The sequence below is a fragment of the Mustela erminea genome, chromosome 13 (assembly GCF_009829155.1).
Source record: "Mustela erminea isolate mMusErm1 chromosome 13, mMusErm1.Pri, whole genome shotgun sequence".
Lineage (NCBI taxonomy): Eukaryota > Metazoa > Chordata > Mammalia > Carnivora > Mustelidae > Mustela > Mustela erminea.
In genome coordinates this window covers 234,348-259,034 of record NC_045626.1, presented here as the reverse complement: position 1 = coordinate 259,034, position 24,687 = coordinate 234,348, and the positions used below count along the sequence as shown (strand labels likewise).

At 54.8% G+C, this 24,687-nt stretch overlaps 1 protein-coding gene across 3 annotated transcripts in view; it reads right to left on the bottom strand.

The window, feature by feature from the left end:
• SLC66A2 (solute carrier family 66 member 2) overlaps positions 1-24,350 on the bottom strand; it is a 47,725-nt gene extending 23,375 nt beyond the window's left edge. Inside the window, exons 1-4 of one of the 3 annotated variants that reach the window (XM_032310856.1) lie at positions 23,882-24,350; positions 23,309-23,606; positions 22,466-22,798; positions 7,642-7,689 (exon numbers count right to left, since the gene is read on the bottom strand). In XM_032310856.1, the coding sequence (XP_032166747.1) occupies positions 7,642-7,689; positions 22,466-22,798; positions 23,309-23,606; positions 23,882-24,058 (856 nt within the window). In that variant the 5' untranslated portion in view covers positions 24,059-24,350. Of the gene's footprint in view, positions 1-7,641; positions 7,690-15,191; positions 15,326-22,465; positions 22,966-23,308; positions 23,607-23,881 lie in introns of those variants that run through there. The other 2 variants (XM_032310857.1, XM_032310858.1) reach the window with 2 other exon arrangements.
• Between the last annotated feature and the right edge of the window lie 337 nt (positions 24,351-24,687).

Below are 24,687 nucleotides of genomic sequence, written 5' to 3'. Positions count from 1 at the left end.
GTCAGTCGCTGAGTGTGGCAGGAAGCCATGAATCCCTGCCCTTACCATCACACATGGGGACGCATGGAAGTCTGAGGAGGAGTGGGATCTTCACGAGCATTCAGGTGTCCCCCAGAAATAGGTACAAACCACAGAGAGAGGCGTGGGAGCCGGAGCAACAGCCAGGAACGGCGCCACGCGGCCCCTGGAGGAGGGAGAGCACGAGACGAGCTGCCCCAGGGCCTCAGTACCCCCGAGGAGCCTCCAGGAACCCCCAGCACCACCCAGAGCCCCCCATGACCCTCCAGGAACCCCAGGATCCCCAGGACAAAGGTCTGGAACTGACCCCTGCGAGCACAGGCCAGGAGCATGGGACGGCTGGGCACACGGGCTCTGGGGACCCGTCCCTGCACCGTCGAGCGCACGCTGAGGTTGGTGGGCTGGTCTGAGCGGAACCTCAGGGTGGCCCACAGACGCTGGAATCCTGCTTCCCAGAGCCAGCCCTGGAGTGTCCGGGGTCACCAGGCAGCAAGTCAGACACTTCCTCGCAAACAGGTAAGAAAAAGCGGTGCACTCCTACCCTAACTTTGTGGCCTTTCAAAAAAATGCAAATGTTTAGAAATCAAGTCTTCATGAAAACAAAGCCACCCTCACTCCTTCCTTCGACACCCTGGATCAGACTAACACGCGGCTCTGGTCACACGCCCCCACCCAGGCACGACTGCTTATCGGTGTGACTGCTGAGTGTCCGCTCAGTCTGGGGACACCGTCCCAATCTCTGACCCCATGTCCCTGGGCTCACACTCTGACAAGGAAGATGGGGTGCCAGGCCCCATGGGGGAGCATGTGCTGTCACCAGAGGGGTCACCAGAGGAAGCCTGGGGTGGGCGGCCTGCAAGGCTCCTGATGGGGGGGAGGGGCTGGTCAGGAGGCAGCTGGCTCTCCAAGGTGGGGTACAGCCACTCTGCCCAACCCTCCAAGCCCACCCCGGCTTTAACTCTGCCCGACAGGGACGCAGCGGGTTAGCAAAGGGCTGCGCAATCCAGCTGCAGGACTACAGAACTGTGGGCCACGGGGTTCACCACACTGACCCACCTTCCCTGCCCACTCATGCACCACCCTTGCTGGGCAGGTCTGCCGACCGGCAGGCCACCACTGTGAGGGGGTGATCCGGGGACCCAAAGGTCCCAGAGCGCCTCCCCCCTCCCCCGGAGCAGAGTATGACTAACCAGTGAGCAGGAACACCGGCCCTTGTTCAAAAACGCTGTCCTGGGGGGTCCCACCATGCCCCCGAGGCTGACCCCCCAGCAGATGGGCTGGCCTTCGGCACCCCTGAATTGCAGACCCTTCCCTCTTACTCTGTTGGCTTGCGAGGACTCTGTGCGGACAACTCGTGCTCAGTGGGGCTCCCTGCACTGGGCGACGGGAGGGCCCCGGCTGAGAGGCCCGCACCGGCCTCCACGGCAGGCTGCTGGCTCAGGCCCGCGGAGCCGCAGGCGGTGCTCGAGGTCCCCGTGCTGGACGCAGCAGGAAGAGCAGCAGACAGACTGGGAAACGCAGCTTCTCCCCAAATCAAAACAGCACTTCGGTTTGAGTTTTAAGGCTGCATCTAAAACCTTACCGGAGGACATGACCTTCTGTTCAGGTGAACATCCTGCCCTATCCCCCACGGAACAGAAAACCAACCGAGAACGAGCAGGTGCCCCTTCAGGCAGCTCTAAGCAAAACCAGAAAAGCTCCTGTTCTCCCAGCCTGAAACCTCCTCTGCGACGCGACGGCGGTCGCTCTCCCCGGCAAGACAGCGCAGTGTGTGCACCCCGTGAAGGGTCCTAACATCTGTTTAATAGAAGAGCGTCTGAGACTCGGCCCGCGGCCCCCACCGCTCCAGGGGGGCGGCCGCTCCATGCCCCAGCCCCGCAGTGCCGCGGGTTCTCCAGGGGCACCAGCCGCCAGCACTTCCCAGCCCTCAGCTGACTGCTGCAGGCTAGCACGCAGAGCCCCCGGGGCGCTGCTCCCCACACACTCAGCGACAGAGGCTGCAGGGAATACCGTCCCCTCCCAACCTGCTTCCGGGACTGAGGTCCCACGCTGGGAGGGCCGAACTGTCCCCTCGGTCCCACACTCAGAAGAGCAGGGGCGTCACCCCAGAGAAGCTGGTGCTGCCCCAGCCCCCAGCTGCAGAGCGGGGGTTCCGAGGTCTGTCTCACAGATGGGGCGCACAGGAACAGACCGGTCTGTCGCTCTCCCTAAAGGGAGGAACAGGAGCAGGAGCAAGCCTAAGTCCTGACGAAAGCAGTGGGGACCTTGGTAGAGGAGCAACCGGGAGCTGACAGCTCAGCACGGCAGCTCCTGAACCAGCAGACCTGCTCTGCGTGCATCAGACAAAAACAGCCCTCCTGGGGCACAGCAGCCTTGGAGACTGCCCTTGAGATCCCCCCGCCTGATGAGCCACTCGTGCCCCCCGGGCCTTACCCACCCAATAGAGCCATTGACCCGCCCAGGCTGCCGATCTGCTAGCCACGGGCAGAGGCGCACAGGGGCGTGTGATTCCGACAGGGGCCGGCCACCCAGAAGCTCAACAGGGGAACCCAGGAGGGTCAAAGACAGCTAGACCCACAGCCCTGCCTGGGGGAAGACAGGTTCAGAGATGGCACCAGACGAGCCCACTGGCACGACACATCAGCAAACAAGCCTCCCCACCAACATGGGGGCGGGGGGATCCAGGAGTGAGTCGCTACAGTATTTTACAATACACAGCTTTCAACAAAATGTTTGAGAAATGCAAAGAAATGGGAAAGTGGCCCATATGCAGAAGAAACTTAAGAGGAAACAAAACTCTTTTTGAAGGGGCACAGCCACTGGACTGAGCAGAAACGACTTTAAAACAGTCACTCTAAGTATTTCAAAGAACCTAAGAAAATCATAAAGTAAAGGAGAGCATGACAGTGTCTCATCATACAGAAAATCAGTGCAGGGCACGTGGGCGGCTCAGTAGGTTAAGCGTCTGCCTTCAGCTCGGGTCATGATCCCAGGGTCCTGGGATCCAGCGCCTTGAATTGGACCCCCCGCTCGGCGGGAAGCCTGCCGCCCCCACCCCGCTTGTGTTCCCTCGATCACCCTCTCTCTCTCTGTCAAATAAATAAATAAAATCTTTAAAAAAAAAAAAAAGAAAGAAAGAAAGAAAAGAAAAGCAGTACAAAATAGAAATTATAAAAAAGAACCAAATGGAAATTCAGAAATTGAAAGTACATAACTGAAATAAAAATTTCACTACAGAAGCTTAACACTGTATATTTCTTTAAAGATTTTATTTATTTGACAGACAGAGAGAGAGAGAGCACATGCAGGGGAAGTGGCAGCAGGAGAAGCAGGCTTCCCGCTGAGCAGGGAGCCGGATGTGGGGCTCGGTCCCAGGACCCCCGTGCTCGGTGGGGAGTCTGCTTCTCCCTCTGGGCCTGCCCCTGCTTGTGCTCTCTCACTTGCTCCCTCTCTCAAATAAATACATAAAATCTTTTTTAAAAAATAAAAGATCACCAAAACAATTAATATACCAGGAAACATCTGCTTAACCCAGAAGCAAGCAGTAAGGAGAAGACACACGGGGAAACGGAGAACGTCAGATACAAGTCCAAACACATCAAAATAACACTCAGCACGAATGGATTAAATAGCACAAATCAAAGGGCATAATTGCCAGAATGAATTTTTTCTAAGTTCCACTATATGCTGTCTACAGGAAACACACTTTAGATTCAAAGAAACAAGTAAGTTTAAAGTAGAAGAATCAAGGGGTGCCAATGGGTGGCTCAGCAGGTTAAGCATCTGTCTTTAGCTCAGGTCATGACCTCAGGGTCCTGGGATGGAGCCCCGAGTGAGGCTCCCTGCTCAGCGGGGAGCCTGCTTCTCCCTCTGCCACTGCCTCTGGCCCTCGCCCCACTCATGTATGATGTACCCTCCCTCTCTCTCTAATAAACAAATAAAATCTTTTTTTTTAAGTGAAATAAGGGAAAAAATTTCATCAAACAACAGCAACCACAGGAGGTCTGCAGTAGCTATACTAAGATCAGAAAAAAAAGAGACGTTAAAACAAAAAAAAAATGACTAGAAATAGGGGGACAATTTATAATCAAGGGCCAATCCATCAGTCAGGTAAAAGTATAAACATATAAACAAACACAGACACACCTAACAACAGTCCTCCAAAACAGAAGAGGCAAACCCGACAGAAGTGAAGAAGAAAACCAAATAATTCAAAAATAGTGGAAGATTTCAATATACACTCTCGGTCATGGGTGTAACAACCAGAAAGGGCGAAGGAAAGACGTGAGCTCTACGGAACGGACAGTCTCTCTCCACTTCCACCCAGCAAAGGGTGTCGTGCACGGGGGACATTCCAGGACAGACCTTCTGTGACCCCATGAAACCAACCTCAGCTTAAAATGACTGGAATGATATAAGGTATATTCTCTAACTACATGGATTCAGTTAGAAATCAGTTACAGATGAAAATCTGTGGAAAATACGTGCAAATGACACAACATATATAAATAAAAAAACGGGTCAAAGAAGTAATCTCAAAGGAAGTTAAAAAGTACTTAAGACCAATGAAAATGGAAACACCACATGCCAAAACTTTCAGGGTTCACTGAAAGCATTTATTAGAAGTTGTTTATGATTATACATGCTATACTAAAAAAGAAAAAAGGATCTCAAATCAATAATCTAACCTTCCACTCTTAGGAAACTAGAAAAAGCAAACTAAACCCAAAGCCATAAGCAGGAGAGAAGGAAATACTAGAATCAAAATAAGCACAGGAGAGAATAGAAACACAACAGAGAAAATCAACAAAACCAAAATTTGGTTCTTTGGGGGGGGAAATCAATAAAATTGACAAACCTTTAGCTAGAACAACCAAAAGAGAGAGAGAGAGAGAAGGGAACTCACACTATTCAAGTCAAGGACGAAAGAGAAACCACCTGCCCAGAAACAAAAATAAGACAAAAGTACACATCAGCAGATTAGACTCAGTGGACACATTCCAAGCAACTAAGAAAAGTAATTAAGTAACTAAGTAAAAGTTACTAAGAAAAGTAACTAAGTAAGTAAAAGTCACTAAGAAAAGTAGCTCAGGAAGAAGCAGAAAGTCTGAAGAGACTTGTAAGAAGAGACTGACCTGGTCATTTTAAAACTTACCACAAAGGCCCAGGGCCAGAAAACCTCACAGGATAATTCTACCCAACACTGAAAGAATCAATGAGCTTGTGATGAGAAGTACACAAGCCCCAGAGACGGAGAGCACCGGAGGTGAACACAGACGAGTACTGTGGCCATGACACCTGCTGAGATAACGCGGAATTATTCTAACCACTATGAAGACTTTAACTATGTAATATGATAATCACCACTATGGTGGCAATCATATTACAATATATAAATGCGTCAAAGGGAAATGATGTGCACCTTAAATTTCCACAATGCTGTATGTCAAATATATTTCAGTTAAAAAACAAAAAACCTCCCATAAAGGAACATAGCCAATAAACTCCATGACATTGGCCTTGGTGATGAGTTTTTGGACCTAACTCCAAAAGCAAAGGAAAAAAAGCAAAAATAAATAAGTGGGACCACATCAAACTAAAAAGCTTCTGAACAGCAAAGAAAACCACCAAAGCTCACAAGTGACTATTTTAATCAAAGAGACAACAGAGCTGGGGCGCCTGGGTGGCTCAGTTGGTTAAGCGTCTGCTTTCGGCTCAGGTCATAATTCCAGGGCCCTGGGATCGAGCGCCGCATGGAGCTCCTTGCTCAGCAAGGAAGCCTGCTGTTCTGCTTGCTTGTGTTCTCTCTCTCTCTGTCAAATAAATGAATAAATCTTTAAAAAGAAAAAAAAAAGGACAACAGAGAGCAAGCGTCGGCAAGGATGTGGAGGAAAAGGACCGCTCGTGCGCCGCTGGTGGGAATGCAAACTGGTGCAGCCGCGGTGCAAAACAGCACGCAGGGTCCTTTAAAAATTAAAAGTAGAATTACCACATGACCCAGCAATTCCACTACTGGGTATTTATCCAAAGAAAACAAAACCACTAATTCAAAAAGATATATGCACCCCTATGTTTACAGGGGCATTACTTACCATAGCTAAGATCTGGAAGCAGCCCAAGAGTCTGCCCACTGATGAATGGACAGAGAACATGTGGTGTATATACACAGTGGAATTATTATTCAGCATAAAAAAGAAAAAAGTCCTGTCATTGGCAACAACACGGATGGACCCTGAGGGCATTATGCTAAGTGAAATAAGTCAGACAGAAAAACACAAGTACTGTATGATCACTTATATGTGGAATCTAAGGAAACAATGACTGATGTTAAGTAGACTTACTACATACTCAAACCAGATGTTATATGTCAATTATACCTCAATAAATCATTTTTTAATTAATAAGGAATTGATACCAATCCTTCACGAACTTGAAATAGAAAAGGAAAGAGGTGCCTGGGTGGCTCAGTGGGTTGAGCCTCTGCCTTCAGCTCAGGTCATGGTCTCAGGGTCCTGGGATTGAGTCCCACATCGGGCTCTCTGCTCGGCAGGGAGCCTGCTTCCCCTGCCACTGCCTGCCTCTCTGCCTACCTGTGATCTCTGTCAAATAAATAAATAAATAATCTTAAAAAAAAAAAAAAAACTAGAAAACAGAATCCAGCAATTTATAAAAAGGATTACACATCACGATCAGATGGGGTTTATCCCAAGAATGCTACGTTGGTTCAACATACAAAAATCAATGTAGAATAAAGGACAAAACCACATGATCATCTCAAAAGACACAGAAAAGCATTAGACAAACTTCAACATCGTTTCATGATTTAAAAAAAAAAAAAAAAAAACCAACAACCACTCAACAAACTCAGAACAGAAAGGTTCTTGCTTCATCTACATGAGGCATCTGTGTAAACTGTGCAACTTCATCGGGCTCGATGGCGACAGAATGCCTTCTCACTGAGACCAGGCACAAGACAAGCATACCCAGGCCCACCATTCCTAGCCATTCCTAATTCTAGAATAATTAGGCAAGAAAAAGTGAAAGCATTCAGATTGGAAAGGAAAAAGTAAAACTACCTCTACTTGCTGATGACATAATCTTACAAGGGAAAAACCCTAAAAAATGTACTAGAAAGCTATTAGAACTAAAGAATGAGACCAGCAAAGCTGCAGGATACAAGATTAATATGTGAAAACCAATTTTATTTCTACAACATAGCAATGAACAATCCAAAATGAAATTAAGAAAACAATTCCATGTACCATAGCATCAAAAAGAATAGAACACTTTGTAACAAATTTAACAAAAGCATTCCAAAACACTTTGTAACAAATTTAACAAATTTAACAAAAGCATTCCAAAACTTGTACTCTGATCATCTGCCCCCCCAACACACACACACACACACACACACACACACACACAATGGACAGGTTTCTAGGAACTAGTTCATGCTTAAAAATAGCAGGCTATGGGTTGGTTAGTTCGCTGGAGACACGGCCGCCTTAGTAAAAGGAAGCACACACAGAGCAGCAGGACAGTGAGGGCTGAGCTGGGACAGAGCTGCACAGAATGAATGAAGCAGAGGGTGCAGGGGGCCGCCTTGTGCGGTGTGGTACGTACCCAGATATGACCGCCTGGGGGGGACCTTGATTTCTTCATCCTTATTATCTGCAGCGACATTGAAAGAAAGAGAACAGAGAGGAGGAAGGACAGAAACAGACTGGTTTGAACACTGGTCGCAGCCCCGGCTCCCAGCCCTCTTGGCATTTCTTTACAAACAAAAACAAAAACAAAAGACACTGGAACAGAAGGACAGATCTTGGCTTCTGTGTTTTAGGAAATTTACTTCCTGAACTATTCTACCCCCAACCTACCCTCTTCCTGTAGAAGTGCCTGGAGCAGGAGAAAGAAATCTTGGCCGAAAAAATCAAAGTCACCATATTTTCACTTAATTTGTAAGGTCGGAGGTGCCATAAAGGCCATTGCATGGCTGCTGGGCTGAGAGAAAGAGAAAGCAGATGCTACTTCTATTTTCCCCTAAATCTCATCTCCATGCGAGCTTTGACGGCTCTTGTCCCAGGGTCACAGCCTTCAGAAAGGGTCACACCCTGCAGAAAGCTGTTTTCGGAGCACGCTAACGAAATGCCCCCTGGGAATGGGGAGCCAGTTCAACCTGCGAACCTGACAAACGTGTGGCCCAGAGACAATGCGGCGTCCGGCCCGCCGGGGAGGGACTGGAGGCGTCGGGGCAGCTGCACCTGACGTAGCACGAGATGACTCCGTGCTGGGGGAACCTGCTCCTCCGGCAGCCCAGCCCCACCGCAGACCCCCCAACACGGTGCTGCTGGACGACAGCCCACAGCCCTTGAACACACAGCCAGAGTCCCTGCACAGCGGAGCCCAGGACGGAGTCTGAGAGACGGAGGGAAGAGTCAGTGGGCCCAGTTCCCTGTCCCCTGCCCCAAGCAATGCGTGGGGACAGCAGATGCCCACAGGCCCTGCTTACAAGGAGCGGCCGCACAGCGCACATGAGGGCTCCTGCCAGCAGCACCGCCACACGCCTCACCTCCGCACCCACTCCCTCCCAGCTCCTGCCCTTGAACACAGCTTCGTGATTCTATTTCTCTCCTGAGACCGATTTCACCACTCACTGACACCTCCTCAAGGATCAGGTTCCAAAGTGCAAGGGGGCGAAGGGGACACAGGACACATTGCTCGAGTAGGCTGCGGGCGCAGGCCGGACCCCCACACACCATCTGCCCTCTCGACTCGGGCCACATCATGCCCAGCGGACAAGCAGAGCTCGGAAGCACACCAGGGAGCAGGGTGGGGCCAGGGGCAGGCCCAGGAGTGAGAGAACATGGCCCATCGGGTCTCTGGGCAGCACCACGGGGGAAGGAAAAGCAGCAGCTGGTAGGGAGTCGTGGGTCAGGGCGGGGAGACTCACCCCAAGGACAGAGTCAAGCCACCTAAGGTTTCCTGGCTACAAAGCAGAGAAACATCCCTGCAGAGGACAGACTGGAGGTGAGCCAGTCCTGAAGCTGAGAGCCCAGGTAGGGACCCACGGTCCATGCTGCTCACGTGGTCCAGGCCTCCCAGCGACGCGCCCACAGTGACGTCAGGGCCTCACCGCTCCCCGCTGGATGCACCCCTGGGCTCCTGGGGACCGAGACCACTCCGGGACACAGAGACGATGCTGCATGGGCCCCAAGACCAGATGACAAGAGAGACACAGCTCCCACCCGGTTCTCTCCCAGACCCACCCCCTGAAGCCTGGCTGCCATGTCGCAAGCGCAGGCCACGTGAGGAGGCCACGTGACCACGTCCCAGCAGAGTCCCCAGTAGAAGCTGAGAGGACAGGACGGACGGACGGACGGACACAGAGCGCGAAGGACCCGAGCACAGAGACTCCAGCCGGAGCGCAGACAGGAGAACTGGCCGTCCTGAGCGCCAGAGGACAGCCAGGGGATGGCTGGCGGGAAGGTTGGGAGCGGCCAGGAGCCAGGGCGCATGCGGTTTCCAGCGGCTTCAGGTCCCCGTCGTGGTGTGGGAGCCACTGCGGTAGGCGCGTGGAGAGACCAGTTGGGAGGAGCAGAGCGTGGGGGCCGAGGCGGGCGAGGGCTCCATGGACAGGACGACCCAGAGACCAGGGCACCAGGGGGGTCCAGGCAAAATGGAGATGCGACAGACATCAGTTAGGGCTGTAGGCAGGAGAGACACAGGACGTGTGACCCGTGTCCAAGGAGAACACGATTAACCCTCAGAAATGCAGAACAGCTCATAGACAAACACCTTCCAGGGGCTTGGGGGGGGGGGCTCCTCAGCTTTCATTCTCAGGATGGTATGTGACCCTCCCCCACCCACTTCCCCAGGCAATTCCATCCTGGAGCTTGGAGTGCCGAGATCTGGGGCCAAGTCAGATGAAGGCGACCACCTGACCTTGAGCCAGAGATGAGGTTCTTTCTTCAGTAAAAGGGAACCAAGAAGCCAGCAGTGTGTGCCCATCCCTAAGGAGACACTCTTCCCAGCGACTCGGAAAAAGGTCATCGACGGTAAGAACGTATCATCCTGGGACCCCCAAGAAAACAATGTTCCAGGAGGCTCCTTACGGAGAGCACCTCCAGCACAGGGAAGCAAGTCCGGCCAGTCTCTCGCTCCTGGGTCCTCAAGAAGTCGGCGGAAGACACGAGACAAGACGGAAGGTCGGCAGAGTCGGCTACAGGTCTCACCACACCATCTGCCACAGAACCTCCCACCCACTGAGAAAGCCACACCACCCCCAGTCCCATAGCTGTCCCGGGACCAGAGTGCAGCCTCCAAACACCCCCGGGTCCAAGGGACACTCATCCGTGCCAGAAGGTCAGGAGCCAGCTGCAGAGGCTCCCAATGGCAGACGGGAGTCAATGGGGCCTTCACCAGATGTAATAAAAGGCAATCCAGAGAAACACATCAAATAGGGGATTTGAAGCCCATACACTCAGAGCAGAAAAACAACGTAATCACTGTTTCCAGATGTCAGGGAACCAATTCTGAAAACCGGCAAATAAAGAGAAAGAAGAGAAGTAATGACCTGCCTTTCATTTATAAATTATACCACTGGATAACTGAACAGCATTTACAGGGGCAGCTTTTCTTCAGAGAAGCCCTCCAGCTAACAGGTGAGCAGAGACGGACAGAACATCAGCGTTCTGCAGCCTCGCGGCCCACGGGTCAGGCACCGGGCACCCACCACCACTGACCACTCCTCTCCACCACTGACCCCGCCACCACTGACCTCCAACAAGAGATAAGCCAACAATACATGCGTCCTTGTAGAAGAACACAACAGTCGCCAAAAAACAGACAGAACCAAACCTACATCTGACCGACCCCTAGACCCAAAGATCTCTTTCCAGTGTCCTTCCACACGGCACGCCAGAGACAAGAAGATGTGATCAACCACCACGGGTGTGGCCAGCAGAAGCCAGGCTGGGACCAGGTCCGTGCACCTCCAGGTCCCCTGCGGCAGCAGGAACCTCGTCCTCGCGCAGATGTGGCTTCGCTCTCGACTCTGCATTCCCTGCACACTCCTGGGCTGTCAGCCCCCGGCGGAGCCTGGGGTCGCACCACCCAGCAACCCGCAGACCCGGCCACCTGCTGTAACGGCACACAGGCCACACGGAAGGACAGAAGGGAGCGAGAGCCTGCAGATGAGACAGACAAGCAGCAGGCGCCTGGGCAGCTCCGCCGGGTAAGCGTCTGACTTCGGCTCAGGTCATGATCCTGGGGTTGTGGGATCAAACCCCACGTTGGGCTCCCTGCTCCGCGGGGAGCCTATTTCCCCCTCTGCTGCTTAAACATTCTAACAAACCAAAATAATCTCAAAAAAAAAGAAAGAAAGAGAGACCATCAGCTGATCGCAGTGTGCAGCCTGTAACCTGACCCCGGCTCGAGGAGCTAAATCGGCCCAAAATGAGGAAGTGACGAGGCAGCTAGAAACTTGCACGGCAACTGCGTCCTAGATAATTAAGGAACTCATGTTTTATGGCTGATAATGGCATGACAGTATTTTTTTGAAGTCCTTCTCTTTCAGAGATACATTGTGAACTATTCACAAACAGGGTACGTCAGGAATGGCCTTCAGAAACCGCAGGCGGGCGACGAGAACAGGCCTCCGGGAGCAGCCAGAGGTGGGCACGACCACACCTCTCCCCGAGTCTGTAGACGTCTCACGTTCTCCAAATAAAACATGACGGGTGAGAAGGAAAAACACAGCACAGAAGACACATCGAACGTCACTCCCGCGGTGGGTAAACAGCAGCGTCTCCAGAAGATTTCTTCCTGAAACACATGTGTCTGGCCACCCTCGGAGGCCGAAGCCACCTCCAGGACCCACACCCCAGCCCAACCAGAGTCTGAACAAGGGCACAGAAGGAACCCCCAGTGGAAGGAGACATTTTTAAAAATTTGAGCCTCTGTGAAATACTTCCAATTTTGTGATAGGAGACGAACTGCAGAAGTGTCCCCAGAGTTCACAGATGTCACCTCCGGGTGGCTGGATGGAAAGCTACTGGCTTTCACTTCATACTCCTCTCTCCTCCCCCAAAATGTCGACTACGAGCATGTAAGCTCCTTCTAATCAGACAGGAAATTATATATTTAATTGTGTAAGTAACCTGCTTTTTTCTTTTGATTCCATTTCTTTCTTTAATCTTAACTTCCAACATGAACCAGTACCTTCAAAATTAAAAACCTCTATAAAAGGTATAAAACATTTAAGTTGTTATTTGTTTAGGCTTTCTATCCTTTGAGAACGCTGAAACAGGGCTATTAAAGATTTCCTTCCCTAAATACTTGAGGTGTGCAAGGCCAGCCCCCTCAGGCAACCCCAACGCCCCAGCAGAAAACCGGCAGGAAGTGGGGGCTGCCTGCCTTCCACGGGGAGGCCCCTGGCACTTTCGTCAAGGGACTCGGCGCTTCCAGCCCGAACTAGCCGGTGTTCCTGTCCCCCAACCTTCCCACTTCCGGCAGAGGACAGGAGTGCATAGGAAACACAAAAATCCGTCAATCTCATTGGATTCCAGAATTAGCGACGGACCTCACTAACCCTCAAACACATCCTGCCGTGTTCTCGCATGTGGAGTCTGGGGACGGGCTCTGCATCTGAGGCTGTCTGCGCCCCCACCTGCCCTCGAGGAGCGCAGGGCTCCTGAGATGCGTCCGTCCTCTGCCGGAGCAGAACCGCAGTGATGAGGCCAGCCAGGCAGGGACAGGCCCGGGGAGGGGGGGCTGTTCCGAGGGGCAAGGTCAAAGCCCACCACAGCGTGAGGTTGGGGGAGGGGCAGAGGGGGAAGCAGACCCCCACAGAGCAGGGAGCCTGCTGCGGGCTGGATCCCAGGCCCCGGGGGATCATGACCTCAGCCGAAGGCAGACGACCCCAGGGGTCCCTCCGTCCTTTCTCTCTGACTTACTTGCATCTTTGAATCTAAAGCGTGTTTCCTGCAAACAGCATATAGCAGAACTTATAAAAAATTCATTTAGCAATTATACCCTTTGATTTGGGTTGTTTAATTCATTCCAAGTGGTCATTCTGACGTGCTTGGGTTTGTGTCTACTGTTCTCCTTTTCTGTTCTCTGGGTCCCTGAGGCTGAGCTCCCCATGTCCCTGCCCTGCCAGCTTCCCAGGTACTTCCTGCTCCTGCCCCTCCCCCGTGGCCAGGGCCAGAACCACTTCTTCCTCAAGGCCCTCCTGGCCATGTCCTCTCTCCTCTTCTACTCTAAGGGCCTCTGCCGACATCAGGCCCGCCCAGGCAGTCCAGGGCAACCCCCGGGGAGGCCTCAGCGCTCATCACCCCTGCAGCCCCCACACCAGCTGACACGGCCCCTCCCAGGCTCCCAGGAGTGGACGTGCATGGGCGCCGCTCACCGACTCATCCCAGAGAGGCCTCTTGTGAAAGTTCACACTGCAGCTCTATCCCTGGAAATTGGGATTCACTGCTTTAACTCGGTCCGTTCTAACCAACCAGAATTAAAGACAGTCCTTGTGGAAGAATTTACACAAACACCAGCAGTCAAGACAGAACGAGAGAGAACTGTGGCACCAAAGGGCTCTGGGAAGAGGCCCCACTCCCCGCTCCCGAGGTCTGCCCCTGCCCTCAGCCGCACCTGTGCCTCCGGCCACCTGCCAGTGACCGCAGGAAGCAAGACAGCAGGTGCGGGCAGCCAACAGCCTGTCTTTCAAGCAGGGCACAGACGGGTGACTCCAGGACTGCTCCATGGCCTGGAGGCCCACGCCCCTGCTGCATCTGGCCCCTTACTCAGCACAGCCTCACTCTATTTCCAACAAGATCATGAAATCTGGTCTCACGTTTCAGAGTGAGGCATAGGAACACTGAGCAACTGTGGGCCCCAAGCGCCTTCTGCCTTTCGTGCTTCCCTGAGGGAGCAGAAACACTACTGACCGACTCCCACCCTCTCCCACAGGGTGGGCGCAGACTCTGGGCCATGCTGAGGTTTGCAGATCAGGAGCCGGGGGGGGGGGGGGCGAACTCGGGCCAGCCCCTCACCCGCTAAGGGCCGGGGGGCTGGAGAAGCCCTGCTCTTAGGCAGGACCCACAGTACAACGAGCACAGCCTCAGCTGTGAACAGTGAGAGCTGAGAACAGACTGCAGAGAAGTCCATGAGGGAGAGAGAACAAAGCCACAGCAGCAGCAGACCGTGGGGGCCACTTGAGTGACACGAACCGGTCCGGCCGCCCGTCAGCGCTGGAGGGTGACCTATTTAAAGACTGAAACTGGCAAACCTTCATCTCTAAAAACAGAAGCTACCAGGGGAAAGAATTTGCTCCGATGGAGAGAAAATAACCATCAGGACAAACACAGGAGCAAGACCTCAAGTCCCCAGGAGCCAAACACAGTCCCGCAAAAAAGCTCCGCGAAGCAACAGCGGAGATGAAACACACGCTTCAGACACAGTCAAATGAGAGCTGTCTTCTGTCTCGCCACTGGAAGAAAACCCGAAGTAAAGCATCGACAACACTCCCCTATGTTCATACACAGAACATCAGCCCAGAAGGAGCTTTTTCAAAGGAAAAGGCAAAAAGAAGAAGTATTTTCTATTTTCTGAGCCACAAAGTCACGAAGCAGTGTGGGCTGAGCGTGTCATTCGTCCTGCCCGATGCGCAGACCCCGAGGGCCCACTCCAGGTGACCCCCTACCGGCCCCGCAGAAGCAGGATGTCGGGTGAATGGTTACCAGGCACGAGAGGAAGCTCCCGGTGTAAGCACCGAACCGCAGCTACACGGTCACTGAACAGGCACGTGGGAGGCGCCGGCCCCACACGGTGAGAAAACCATCGTCGGGCAAAACCCCCTCTGAACCGACAGTGCCAGAGAAGATACCGAAACGTACGTCCTACCCCAATCAGAACCCTCAGGTAAACAGCCACGGTGCAGAGGAACACGTCAAGATTACTTCGGAACTTGCCCACCTTCCAGGGAAGAAACGACCCCGTGTTAAGGGAACATGCGGCACACGGGACACACGGACGCCAGGCACTTGCCACCGTGCCCTGGGTGAACCGAGCACGGCTCCGGCAACACAGAGCGGCCCCTGCCTCTCCCGCGCACATGGGGTGAGTTCTGCTTGTTGACCGAGCGCTTTGTTCCCAAAGCCGCAGATCAGATCACCAACCTGCAAAGAAACGGCGTTTTACGTTCAGCTCATTTGTGACGCGGACTTCGGTGCAGAGCTTCAACATCAGTAACATGGTCAAGATCATGACTACGCTCTGCCAGAGAAGCGGCGACTCAAAGTGCCTTCCAAACCTGGGGAGGGAAAGAGACCATGGCGTCAGGAGGGCCCCCGGGGCACCAGGGGCCTCACCGCCTCTCCCTGCCCGGGCCCCTGCCACGGCCCCCGTGGCCACCTCGTGAGCAGCCCCAGACGGACTCGCACATGCGTCACAGCCACGGGCCCGAATGCCTGGGCCTCCAGGCTCCGCGGGGAGACACAGCAGGGTGGGCAGGGGCTAGGAGCACTCGGGGACGGCAGGACCAGGGACCACGACGCCCCCTCTGCAGGGGCACCTCTCAGAACGACAGGCAGGGCTGCCACGCTCCCCTCCCTGGGACCCGCACCCAGAGTCCAGGAATGACAGGAAGTCCTGCCTCCTGCCTGGGCTGAGCAGGGTCAGTAGGCCAGAGCAGTGGCGGACCAGGGAACCCCCCGTCCCTCCCACCAGAGAAGAGGAGGAGGCAGCTGAGGGCACAACCTCCCACTCCTGACCTGAGGCCCTGACCCCCCCGCCCAGGCCTCGCCGCCCACTCTCCTCTAACCCCCCAGCCTGCCCGGCTCTCGTGCCCTTCCTGCCGAGGTCCTCCTGGTGGTAAAGTGTCACCAAGTGAGCCATAAGGTCCTGGAGGTGAGACCCTCGATCTAGTGACCAGCACGCGTCGGGCGCCTCAGCAGATCCCAAACCCCAGGGGCAGAGAACAGCAGCGCCGCCCTCCGTGCGCCAGCTCAGGGGTCTCTGCCGTGGCCACGAGGATCAGTGTTGACCCAGGCCCATCTCTAAGGCCAGGCCTGGACAGGGCACCCCTTGAAGCCCCAACCCCAATTCTAGCCCAGCTATCGGGGAGCAGGAATCCCACTAGGTCTGGCTGCATCATGACCTGAGGGCAGCTCCCAAACTTGAACTGCTGCCAACGCTTTGAGTCAAGAGACCCTGCACGGCAGACTGACTTCCCAGCTGGTCGTGAAAAGAAGATGCAGAGAGAACCGCCCGCCCCTCCCCACCGCCCTCTCCCTCACTCTGGCCTGAGCCAACACCGTGCTTCCTGCAGAGAGGGACGGTCACCGAGAGCTGACCACTGACGCCTGGCAGGGGCGCCCCCACGACACAGAGCTGGGTCAGAGCTCCCGGCAGGGCATGGGCCTGGGCTCCCCCACACCTGCCAACACCAAACCAATGAGAAATCAAGGCAAAAACTCAGCTCTGGGTTTGTCGTGAAGACCAAGATTAGCTCTCCTGGCCGAGGTGCACACGTCTGAGAGGTGTGCCCACACAGCAAGAAAATCTCCCTACACGGTCGAGAAAACATGATGCTTCTTCGCACAGAGACACTGACTTTGGCCCCTGCTCCAGCGCAAGTCAGCTTCTCCAAGACCGAGTCGTGGGCACGCACCGCCCTGCCAGCGTCCTAGCCAACCCACGCACCTCTCCGGAGGGGACGCCTCTGCCCAGGGTCTGCCCTGCCAGTGTGAGTTGGCCCAGCAGCGGAGAGCAGGCCACCGGGAGCGGGCTGCACCCAGGCCACCAGCCCGCAGGAGGTCCAGCCACCAGGAACAGCCAGATAGTCCCTGGGAACGGGAACCATGACACCAGTGCCAGCATCGGCATTCTGCACGGTTTCTAAGGTTAAGGCCTGGCTCGTGTCCTCGGAGCAAAGGACAGAGCAGTCTGGGGTCACAAAGCCTCAGGCCCAAACCCCTTGGGCCCCAGAGGAACCAGGACACAGATAGGACAACTCCATCACCATGAGATTTCGCCTGCCTCCCCAGGAAATGTCACCTGCGCTCACTGGGGATCCTGCTGCTTCGTCTGGACCCCTCCTTCAGGAGAGGAGCTGAAATGCTAAATGGTCAGAGCAAGAAAGGGCCGATGGGCCCTGGAGCTTTCGAAGCCAGCAACACAGACCGGGGGAGCCCACAGACTCCACCCCAGGCTGGTTCCACAGCCTTTGCACCTGGACCCACCACCTCAGGGCCTTGTCTCTTCCGTGAAGGGCAGCTATTACCCCGAAGGCCATTAAGGACATTTCTAGTCCTTTCTAGGAACTGGATCCCCCTGGTTACCCAGCTGATCCCAGAGGTCAACTCCTCTCTAGGTGAAGGTCAGACAAGGGGACAGCAAAAGTTCAATGTCTGCCTAAGGAGACAGGAAATGCTTCCTTCCTGAGCAGGCGGGAAGAACCCCAGTACAGCAGGGTATTCTGGGGCCCCTCGCACCAAGCAAACTGCCAGTTGTGAGGCTGAAGATGTGCAATTCTGGCCATTATGTGAGAAAGAACACTTTTATTTTTTAAATTCTCAATAGAAACAATGACTAGAAAAACTGTGGGCAAAGAAATCAAGGTTTGCACTTCCCCTTAAACCCTACACCGAAACCTGAATCCAGATGAATTCAGTATTTACAATAAAAACAAGATCATCTAAAGCGAAGTGAGAGGGAGCAGAGATGAATATTTAACTGATTTTGGAAAGACAGGCTAAGCAAGATACAGATTTCAAAAAGCACAACTTTCGACAAGCTATATACAAAAGACAAAGTAAATCTGAAATGAGGATCAATGTCATTAGTAACTTTTAGAGGCCAATTCAAATAGATACCATTTGTTACTTATCATATTGGTTAAGCTTTTTCTTCCTTTAAAGCTAAGAACTAACTAAACCGACAGAGATGTCAACACTTTGTCCTCTCCTGCCTGAGAATGTGTGCTGGCACAACTTCTTCTTAGGGCAAATGATGGGTCAGCCCCCCGGATGAGTGAAGGGCGTGCTACTCAGATAAGCCAGTCTTCACTGCAGGCAAGGCGATGTTTCACCAAGTCTGAGCAAAAGTTTCTACACCTTCTCATGTCTTCCAAGTAACAGGAAATCAGTAGAAAGAAGTTGTCTGTCTCCTACCCTGTGTCACACTGACTGCTACACCCTTAGCTGAATGTTACTGTGTGCCCAGCAGGGCCGTATCTCTGATACAAGGCACGCAGGACTCTGGTATGACACCTGCTGCGTCTCTGATACAATGTTACTGTATCTAATGTGGTCACAACACTCCCTGTGTCTCTGATAAAATGTTACCCTATGCAATAGAGTCTTACTCCATCTCTGACAGGGTGTTGCCCCCTCTCTAGTGTTTCCTTATTTCTGATACAATGTCACTGCATCTCTGAAACAATGTTATTAAACATCTAACACATCACTGCCTCTGTTACAGTGTTTTCACCCAATAGGAATGGAGCTTGAGAACCAGCTCTGTGAATGCAGAAGGCTCGGGCTGGAAGGTCCTGTGATACCAGCCCTGTACCCTGGCCTCCTGCGCCTTGTTCTGCCTTTCTCTACAAAATCACAAGTCTGCAAACATCAGTCATGAGGCATCATTTAGCTCTTCGCCTGGTGTCTCCTGACGCCACTCTTCTGAGTCAAAATACTATCCATAAGCATTTCATAGAATATAATCTGCTGAATACTAGTTCTGCAAAAGGATGATAAGAATTGTAAGAAATAAAAGTGCTAGAGGGGGCACCTGGGTGGCTCAGTCCATTAAGCATCTGCCTTTGGCTCAGGTCATGATCTCGGGGTCCTGGGACTGAGTCCTACATCAGAGGGGGAACTCAGCTTGGAGGGAGTCTGCTTCTCTCTCCCCCTCTGCACTCATGCTCTCTCTCAAATTCTTAAAAATAATAATAATAATAATTTAAAATTTAAAAATAAAAAGAAGAAGAAAGGAAGACAAACCCTTCAGACTGGCTTATCTGAGCAGCACGCCTTCACTCATGGCGGGGGCGGGGGGGGCTGACCCCCATCATCTGCCCTAAGAAGAAGTTGTGCCACAAGTTTTAGAAAACCCAGCACTGGGGCACATGAGTGGTTCAGCGGGTTAAAGCCTCTGCCTTCGGCTCAGGTCATGATCTCAGGGTCCTGGGATCGAGCCCCGCATCCAGCTCTCTGCTCGGCGGGGAGCCTGCTTCCTCCTCTCTCGCCTGCCTCTCTGCCTACTTGTGATCTCTCTCTCTCACTGTCAAATAAATAAATAAAATCTTTTAAAAAAGAAGTTTAAAAAAGAAAAAGAAAACCCAGGGTTTACCCAGCTCCGTCCCCCTCTGCCGCACAACTGCGAGCCACTCCCAACCCTCACACCACAAATCCGCAGGGGTCTTCCCAGACCAGAGTTCCGAGGACTGTGGTCTCAGCCGGCTTTGGGAAACACACTCTTCAGTTCTAAGTCCAGCCCTGGTCTAGCATAGACACAGCTTCCGTCTCACCTGGAGCCTGCCACAACCCATGTTGTGTACAAGGTACACCCCACACAGCACTTCTGCTAACATGCAAACCCCATGGCATCTGGACCAGGGTCTGGAACGCAGAAAACCAACACCTGCTAACCCATGGGCTGCTGCTAACCCATGAAGGATGGTAGACCCAGGAGTGAGGGCTTCAGAGGCTCCAGAGAAGACATAAAAGGGAGGGTGTGCACCCCTCTCCGAGGAGTGGGGCCCAGAACTTGGTGGGCAGAGAAGCCCACATGACTCCAAGTCCTGGACAGAGCTCAGCCCGTCTGCCGAGCTTCACTGTGAACGCAAGGACTGTTCTGCATGAAATGCAGGAAAAACACACCCCTGAGCCAGAGACACTCTGGAGGAGGGACCAGTGCCCTTGGCCAGCCCTCCTGCCACCCTGCACACTGCTGCAGTCTCCTGTAATGAGGGCTGAGGGCAGCCCTGTGTGTTCACATGTCGCCACAGAACGGCTCCAGTGACCCGGGACAGCACAGGGTGCTGACTCTGGGAAAGGACCAGTAGGACGGATAGAAATAGACTTGCCAGTGGATGAAGTTTAGAAGCCCACAGTTCAGAAGCCCACAGTTTAGAAGCCCACAGTTTAGAAGCCCACAGTTTAGAAGCCCACACTTGAGAAGCCCACAGTTTAGAAGCCCACACTTGAGAAGCCCACAGTTTAGAAGCCCACACTTGAGAAGCCCAGTGCCCCATTAGGAGAGCTCCAGATTCTGCTTCCCAAAGTCTCAGGCCCTAGAGTAGGGACAGGACTCCCAGCCCAAATGCCAGTTAAACCCAGAATCCCTGAGACTTGGCATTCAAGAAATTAGTGTAATTACTGACTTCTCCAAACCAGCTATTTGGATGTACATTAGCTACTCTATCCTCTTTTTGCCACTGTGAAGGAGAAGCATACTAGGAAGAGATCTCTTGACTGATCTTTTTCCTCCATAAGGCAAGCCAATGTCAGGCACCTCCCCCCAGTGCAAGAGAAAACTTGTTCCACAACCTCAGCCTGGGAGACCCCTGAATGACCCTCCAGTGCACTCGGGATTAACAATGGTGTCAGATACAATTATATTTCAGGAACTGCTTCTGTTCAACCTCAGACTTGATTAAAGCCCCCCCCCTTTTTTAAAGATTTTATTTATTTATTTGACAGACAGAGATCACAAGTAGGCAGCAGAGAGAGAAGAGGAAGCAGGCTCCCTGCTGAGCAGAGAGCCCGATGTGGGACTCGATCCCAGGACCCTGAGATCATGACCTGAGCTGAAGGCAGAGGTTTTAACCCACTGAACCACCCAGGCGCCCCCTAAAGCCATCTTAGAAAAAGCCACATGTCACTGTGAAGCGAGTGATCTCTGCCCCCAGCCGAAGGAAAAGGAGAAATCTTGAAAACATGCGTTTTCAACTTGAGAAACAAGTAAGCACCCATGAGCTCTTCTCCTTCCAAAGTAGCTCCTAACCCAGAGACACACCGGGGGATGTGACAAATTCTCCCTGGAGGGGCTGACTTACTGGCTCACCTTTTAAAAGCCCCAGAAAAGGGCAAAACTAACACACAGTGAAAATAAATCAAAGGTAGCCTGGGGCCTGGCACCACTGGATGGCCCCATCCTGGGCGGAACACAGAGGAGAGAGCAAACCTCTGGGCTCAGAAAACTCCTCTCCGGGTTGTGATGATGATGGGAAGGGGATGTTGTCAAAACTCATCCAACTGTGAACTTATGATGGGCAGTTTTATTGACCTCCGTAAAGCTGACTTAAAAATTAATTAGCAAGGGGCACCTGGGTGGCTCAGTCAGTTAAGCGGCTGCCTTCAGCTCAGGCCATGATCCCAGGGTCCTGGTATCGAGCCCCACGTCAGGCTCCCCGCTCAGCTGAGAGCCTGCTTCCCCTTCTTCCTCTGCTGTCCTCTCTGCCTACTTGTGTTCTGTCAAATAAATAAAATCTTAAAAAAAAAAAAAAAAGAATTAACAAACAATGTGGTTAGTCCCTTACCAAGAAGCCAACAGGAGGAACCAGAAGCAGAGGTCCGGACACCAGTTGCCTGGAACCCTTGTCCCACCTCTGCCCTCAGCCGACCTCCTCCTGAGCAGGCTTAGCAACCTGTCTCACTATATGTGCACAGTCAAGAAGAAAGTTCCAGACCTCTTCCATCTTAGAACGGGGCACCTGGGTGGCTCTGTCTGTTAAGCACCTGACTGCACTCAGGTCATGAGATCAAGCCCTGTATCCGGCTCTGCGCCGGTCACGCAGTCTGCTCGATATTCTCCTGTCCCTCTGCCTCTTCTCCAACTGCCCCCTCTTCCTCTCTTAAGAAAAAAAAGGCGGTCATAAGACACCATTTCATTTCCTCTAAAAATGCCCCCTCCCAGACATGCCTGGCTTTAGCAACTATTAAAATGAACTACAGACTTCCTCACCAGAATGCAATCCACAGTAAGAGCAAGCGGCCTGTGACTGGCAAAGAAAACAGTCTCAAGTAGCAGCCAGAAAGTTGCCTTTCCTATCAGAAGGGAACAAAGCTGTGCACACCAGACAAGGCTGGGGGGGCGGCCCTCCCCGCACCCAGCCCCTGAGCTCTTTCCTGCCCGGCTCTGATGGCCCCTCCTGAGGGGCTCGGTGGTCAGCCGTATGCCCTTCCCACAGCTCGTCACTTCTGGTTAGTCTTAACTTCTTCCTGGGGAAGGGACCCAGTCGTCTGCGGGAAAGTCTCTCCCCAGGTATGAGTGCCATGAAACGAAGACGAAGCCCGAGAGTCTCCACTCCGATCCCCCATGTTTCCTGGGAAACGATCGCATGCAACCGGCCAGTTCCTGCCGCCACCCCCACCCCACCCCACTCCGGAACCCCGAAAAGAGAAAGCCATCTCCCTGGAAGCACCCCCATAGAAAGCCCCCAACTTACCAGAAGAGGATCCGTAAAATATTAGCCACCAGGAGCACCAGACACACGTAGGTCGAGAAGCCCTCAGCGTTCTGAGTCCTCCGGATGTCCCTGTACTGGGGGATATACGGCACGACCCCTCCGAAGACCATGGCCCCGGCCGCCCCCCAGGAAACCAGCCGGTGCAAGGGGACCAACAGCCAGTCCAAGCCTTCCGCTTCCATCCCGAGCACCTGCGGCCCGCCGACGGACGTCCGCCTGGCCCGGGCCCGCTGCTCTCGCGGGCTCCCGGGTCGCGCGCTGCGGTCACCCCCACATCGCCGCTGCTGCCCGGCGACCCTCCGCCATCGGAGCCTGGCGGGAGAGAAGAGCCGAGAACTCCGAGCCAGGGCGCCGCGGGGGCTCACGGCCGGGGCACCCCCCGCCGACACCGGAGCCCCGGAGCCCTCCGCGCGCGAGCCGACCCCGCGGGGGGACAGAGGCGCCCGGCGCACGGCGGGGCCCGCGGGGCCGGGGGTGGGGGGGGCGGCTCGGCCGGGGCGGGGCGGGACGGGGCGGGGCGGGGCGGGGCGGAGCGCGCTCAGGCCGGGGCGAGCACGCCGAGGCCGGGGCGAGCGCGCTCGGAGGAAGGGAGGCCAGCGGCTCCGGAGCGGGACGGGGACGGGGACGGGGACGGGGACGGGGACGGGGACGGGGACGGGGGCGGGGGCGGGGGCGGGGGCCGCGCGCTCGGTCCGGGGGGCTCCGTCCCGCGACCCGCCGCCCCCGCCGATCCCCGAGCTGCGACCCCGGGGCGGGCGGCCCTCGCGCTGCCTCCGCGTCCGCGTCCACGCGCGGCCTGCGGACCCGGAGCCCGATCCTCACCCGCGGCGGCCGCGCCCGCGCCGGCCCCGCCCGGTCTGTCCCGCGTCCTCCGTCCGTCTGTCCGTCCCGGCGCCGCAGCCCCGCCTCCTCGTGACGTCACAATGCAGGAGCCCCGCCCGCCCGGGCGCGGGGCCAAGCGGCGCTGGGTCCTAGAGCGCACCGCACAGCCGGGGAGGGGTCGGACGTCGGGGGCGCGGGGGCGCCGTTGCTCCGCGCGCACGCCCGGGCTGGGGTCAGGAAGCACCTCCCGGCGAGGCCGCGCCTCCGGAGCCCGGGACCCACGTGGGCGCGTCCGCACCTGCGACGGGGCAAGGGGCCCTGTGGACGCGGCGCGCCCCCGAGAGCGGAGGACCCGCGCCTGCCTCTGGCCGAGGTCTGCGCGAGGCCCGGAGCCCTCCTCCCCTGGGGACCCCCTCTCGTGGGGACGGGGGCGGCGTCTGCGGCCGCAGGTCGTGCCTCAGCGCCCCCAGGAGACCCCCGCGGTCCTTCCACGGCCGCGTATTCTGACGCGTTGAGGGGCTCCCCTTCCCGACGGGCAGGCCGAGCCCGGAGCAGCAGGTGTCAGAGGCTAACCTGGTCTCCGGTGAGGCTGAGGGGGCGGCCCTTCTGGGGAACCAGGCCCAGGATGTCGCTTAGGGCGGGAGCCGGGGCTGCCTGCGGCAGCGTCTCTTGCTGTAACTTGCTAAGTGCTCCGGGCTTCATCTGAGGCACACAGTTCCGGAGGGGAACCCACGGGGTGCCCGCCGACATAAAGAAACAGGAATTCCAGAGTTCCCTGACCAAGGGGAGCGCCGGGGGCCTCGGGAAGGGGCCTCGGACAAAGATGCTGGTGGGCTGGGCGTTAGTGAAGCCCACGGCCGGTGGGATGGAGGGGCACTGAGGACACTTGTGAGAAGTCGGCAGCCCCGCGTGCCCAGCACCCTTGCAGGTGGGACTCAGGGTGGAGAAGACCAGCCGCAGGGCCCCAGGACTCTGTCCACAGCGCGGCTCCCCCCACGGTCCTATCTCCACAGACCTGAAACACCCCAAAAGGGAACGTGGCCGTGGGGCCGCACACCTGGCTGGCCAGCTTCCCGCTCCAAGGTGCGGCCCGCCCTCCTTCCTGCCAGGCAGGTCTCAGAGAAATCATGGAATAGCTCCAGCCTCCCTGAGACTAAGGCCTAGACAAGTCTGGTGCGCTGAGCAGGAAAAACAGAGGCTGGTTCTCAGTTCCCTCCCATCTCCGAGGCTGATGTTAGGGATCTCTGAGTCGTGGCTACTCAAGAGTATCCCCAGGAAACAAGCATCGGAAGTGTGTAGAGGGGAGAGAAAAACACACAACCACAACCACGGACAAGGCTGCTGTGGCTGGTCAAGGAGGGAAAAGTGGGTGTTCTCAC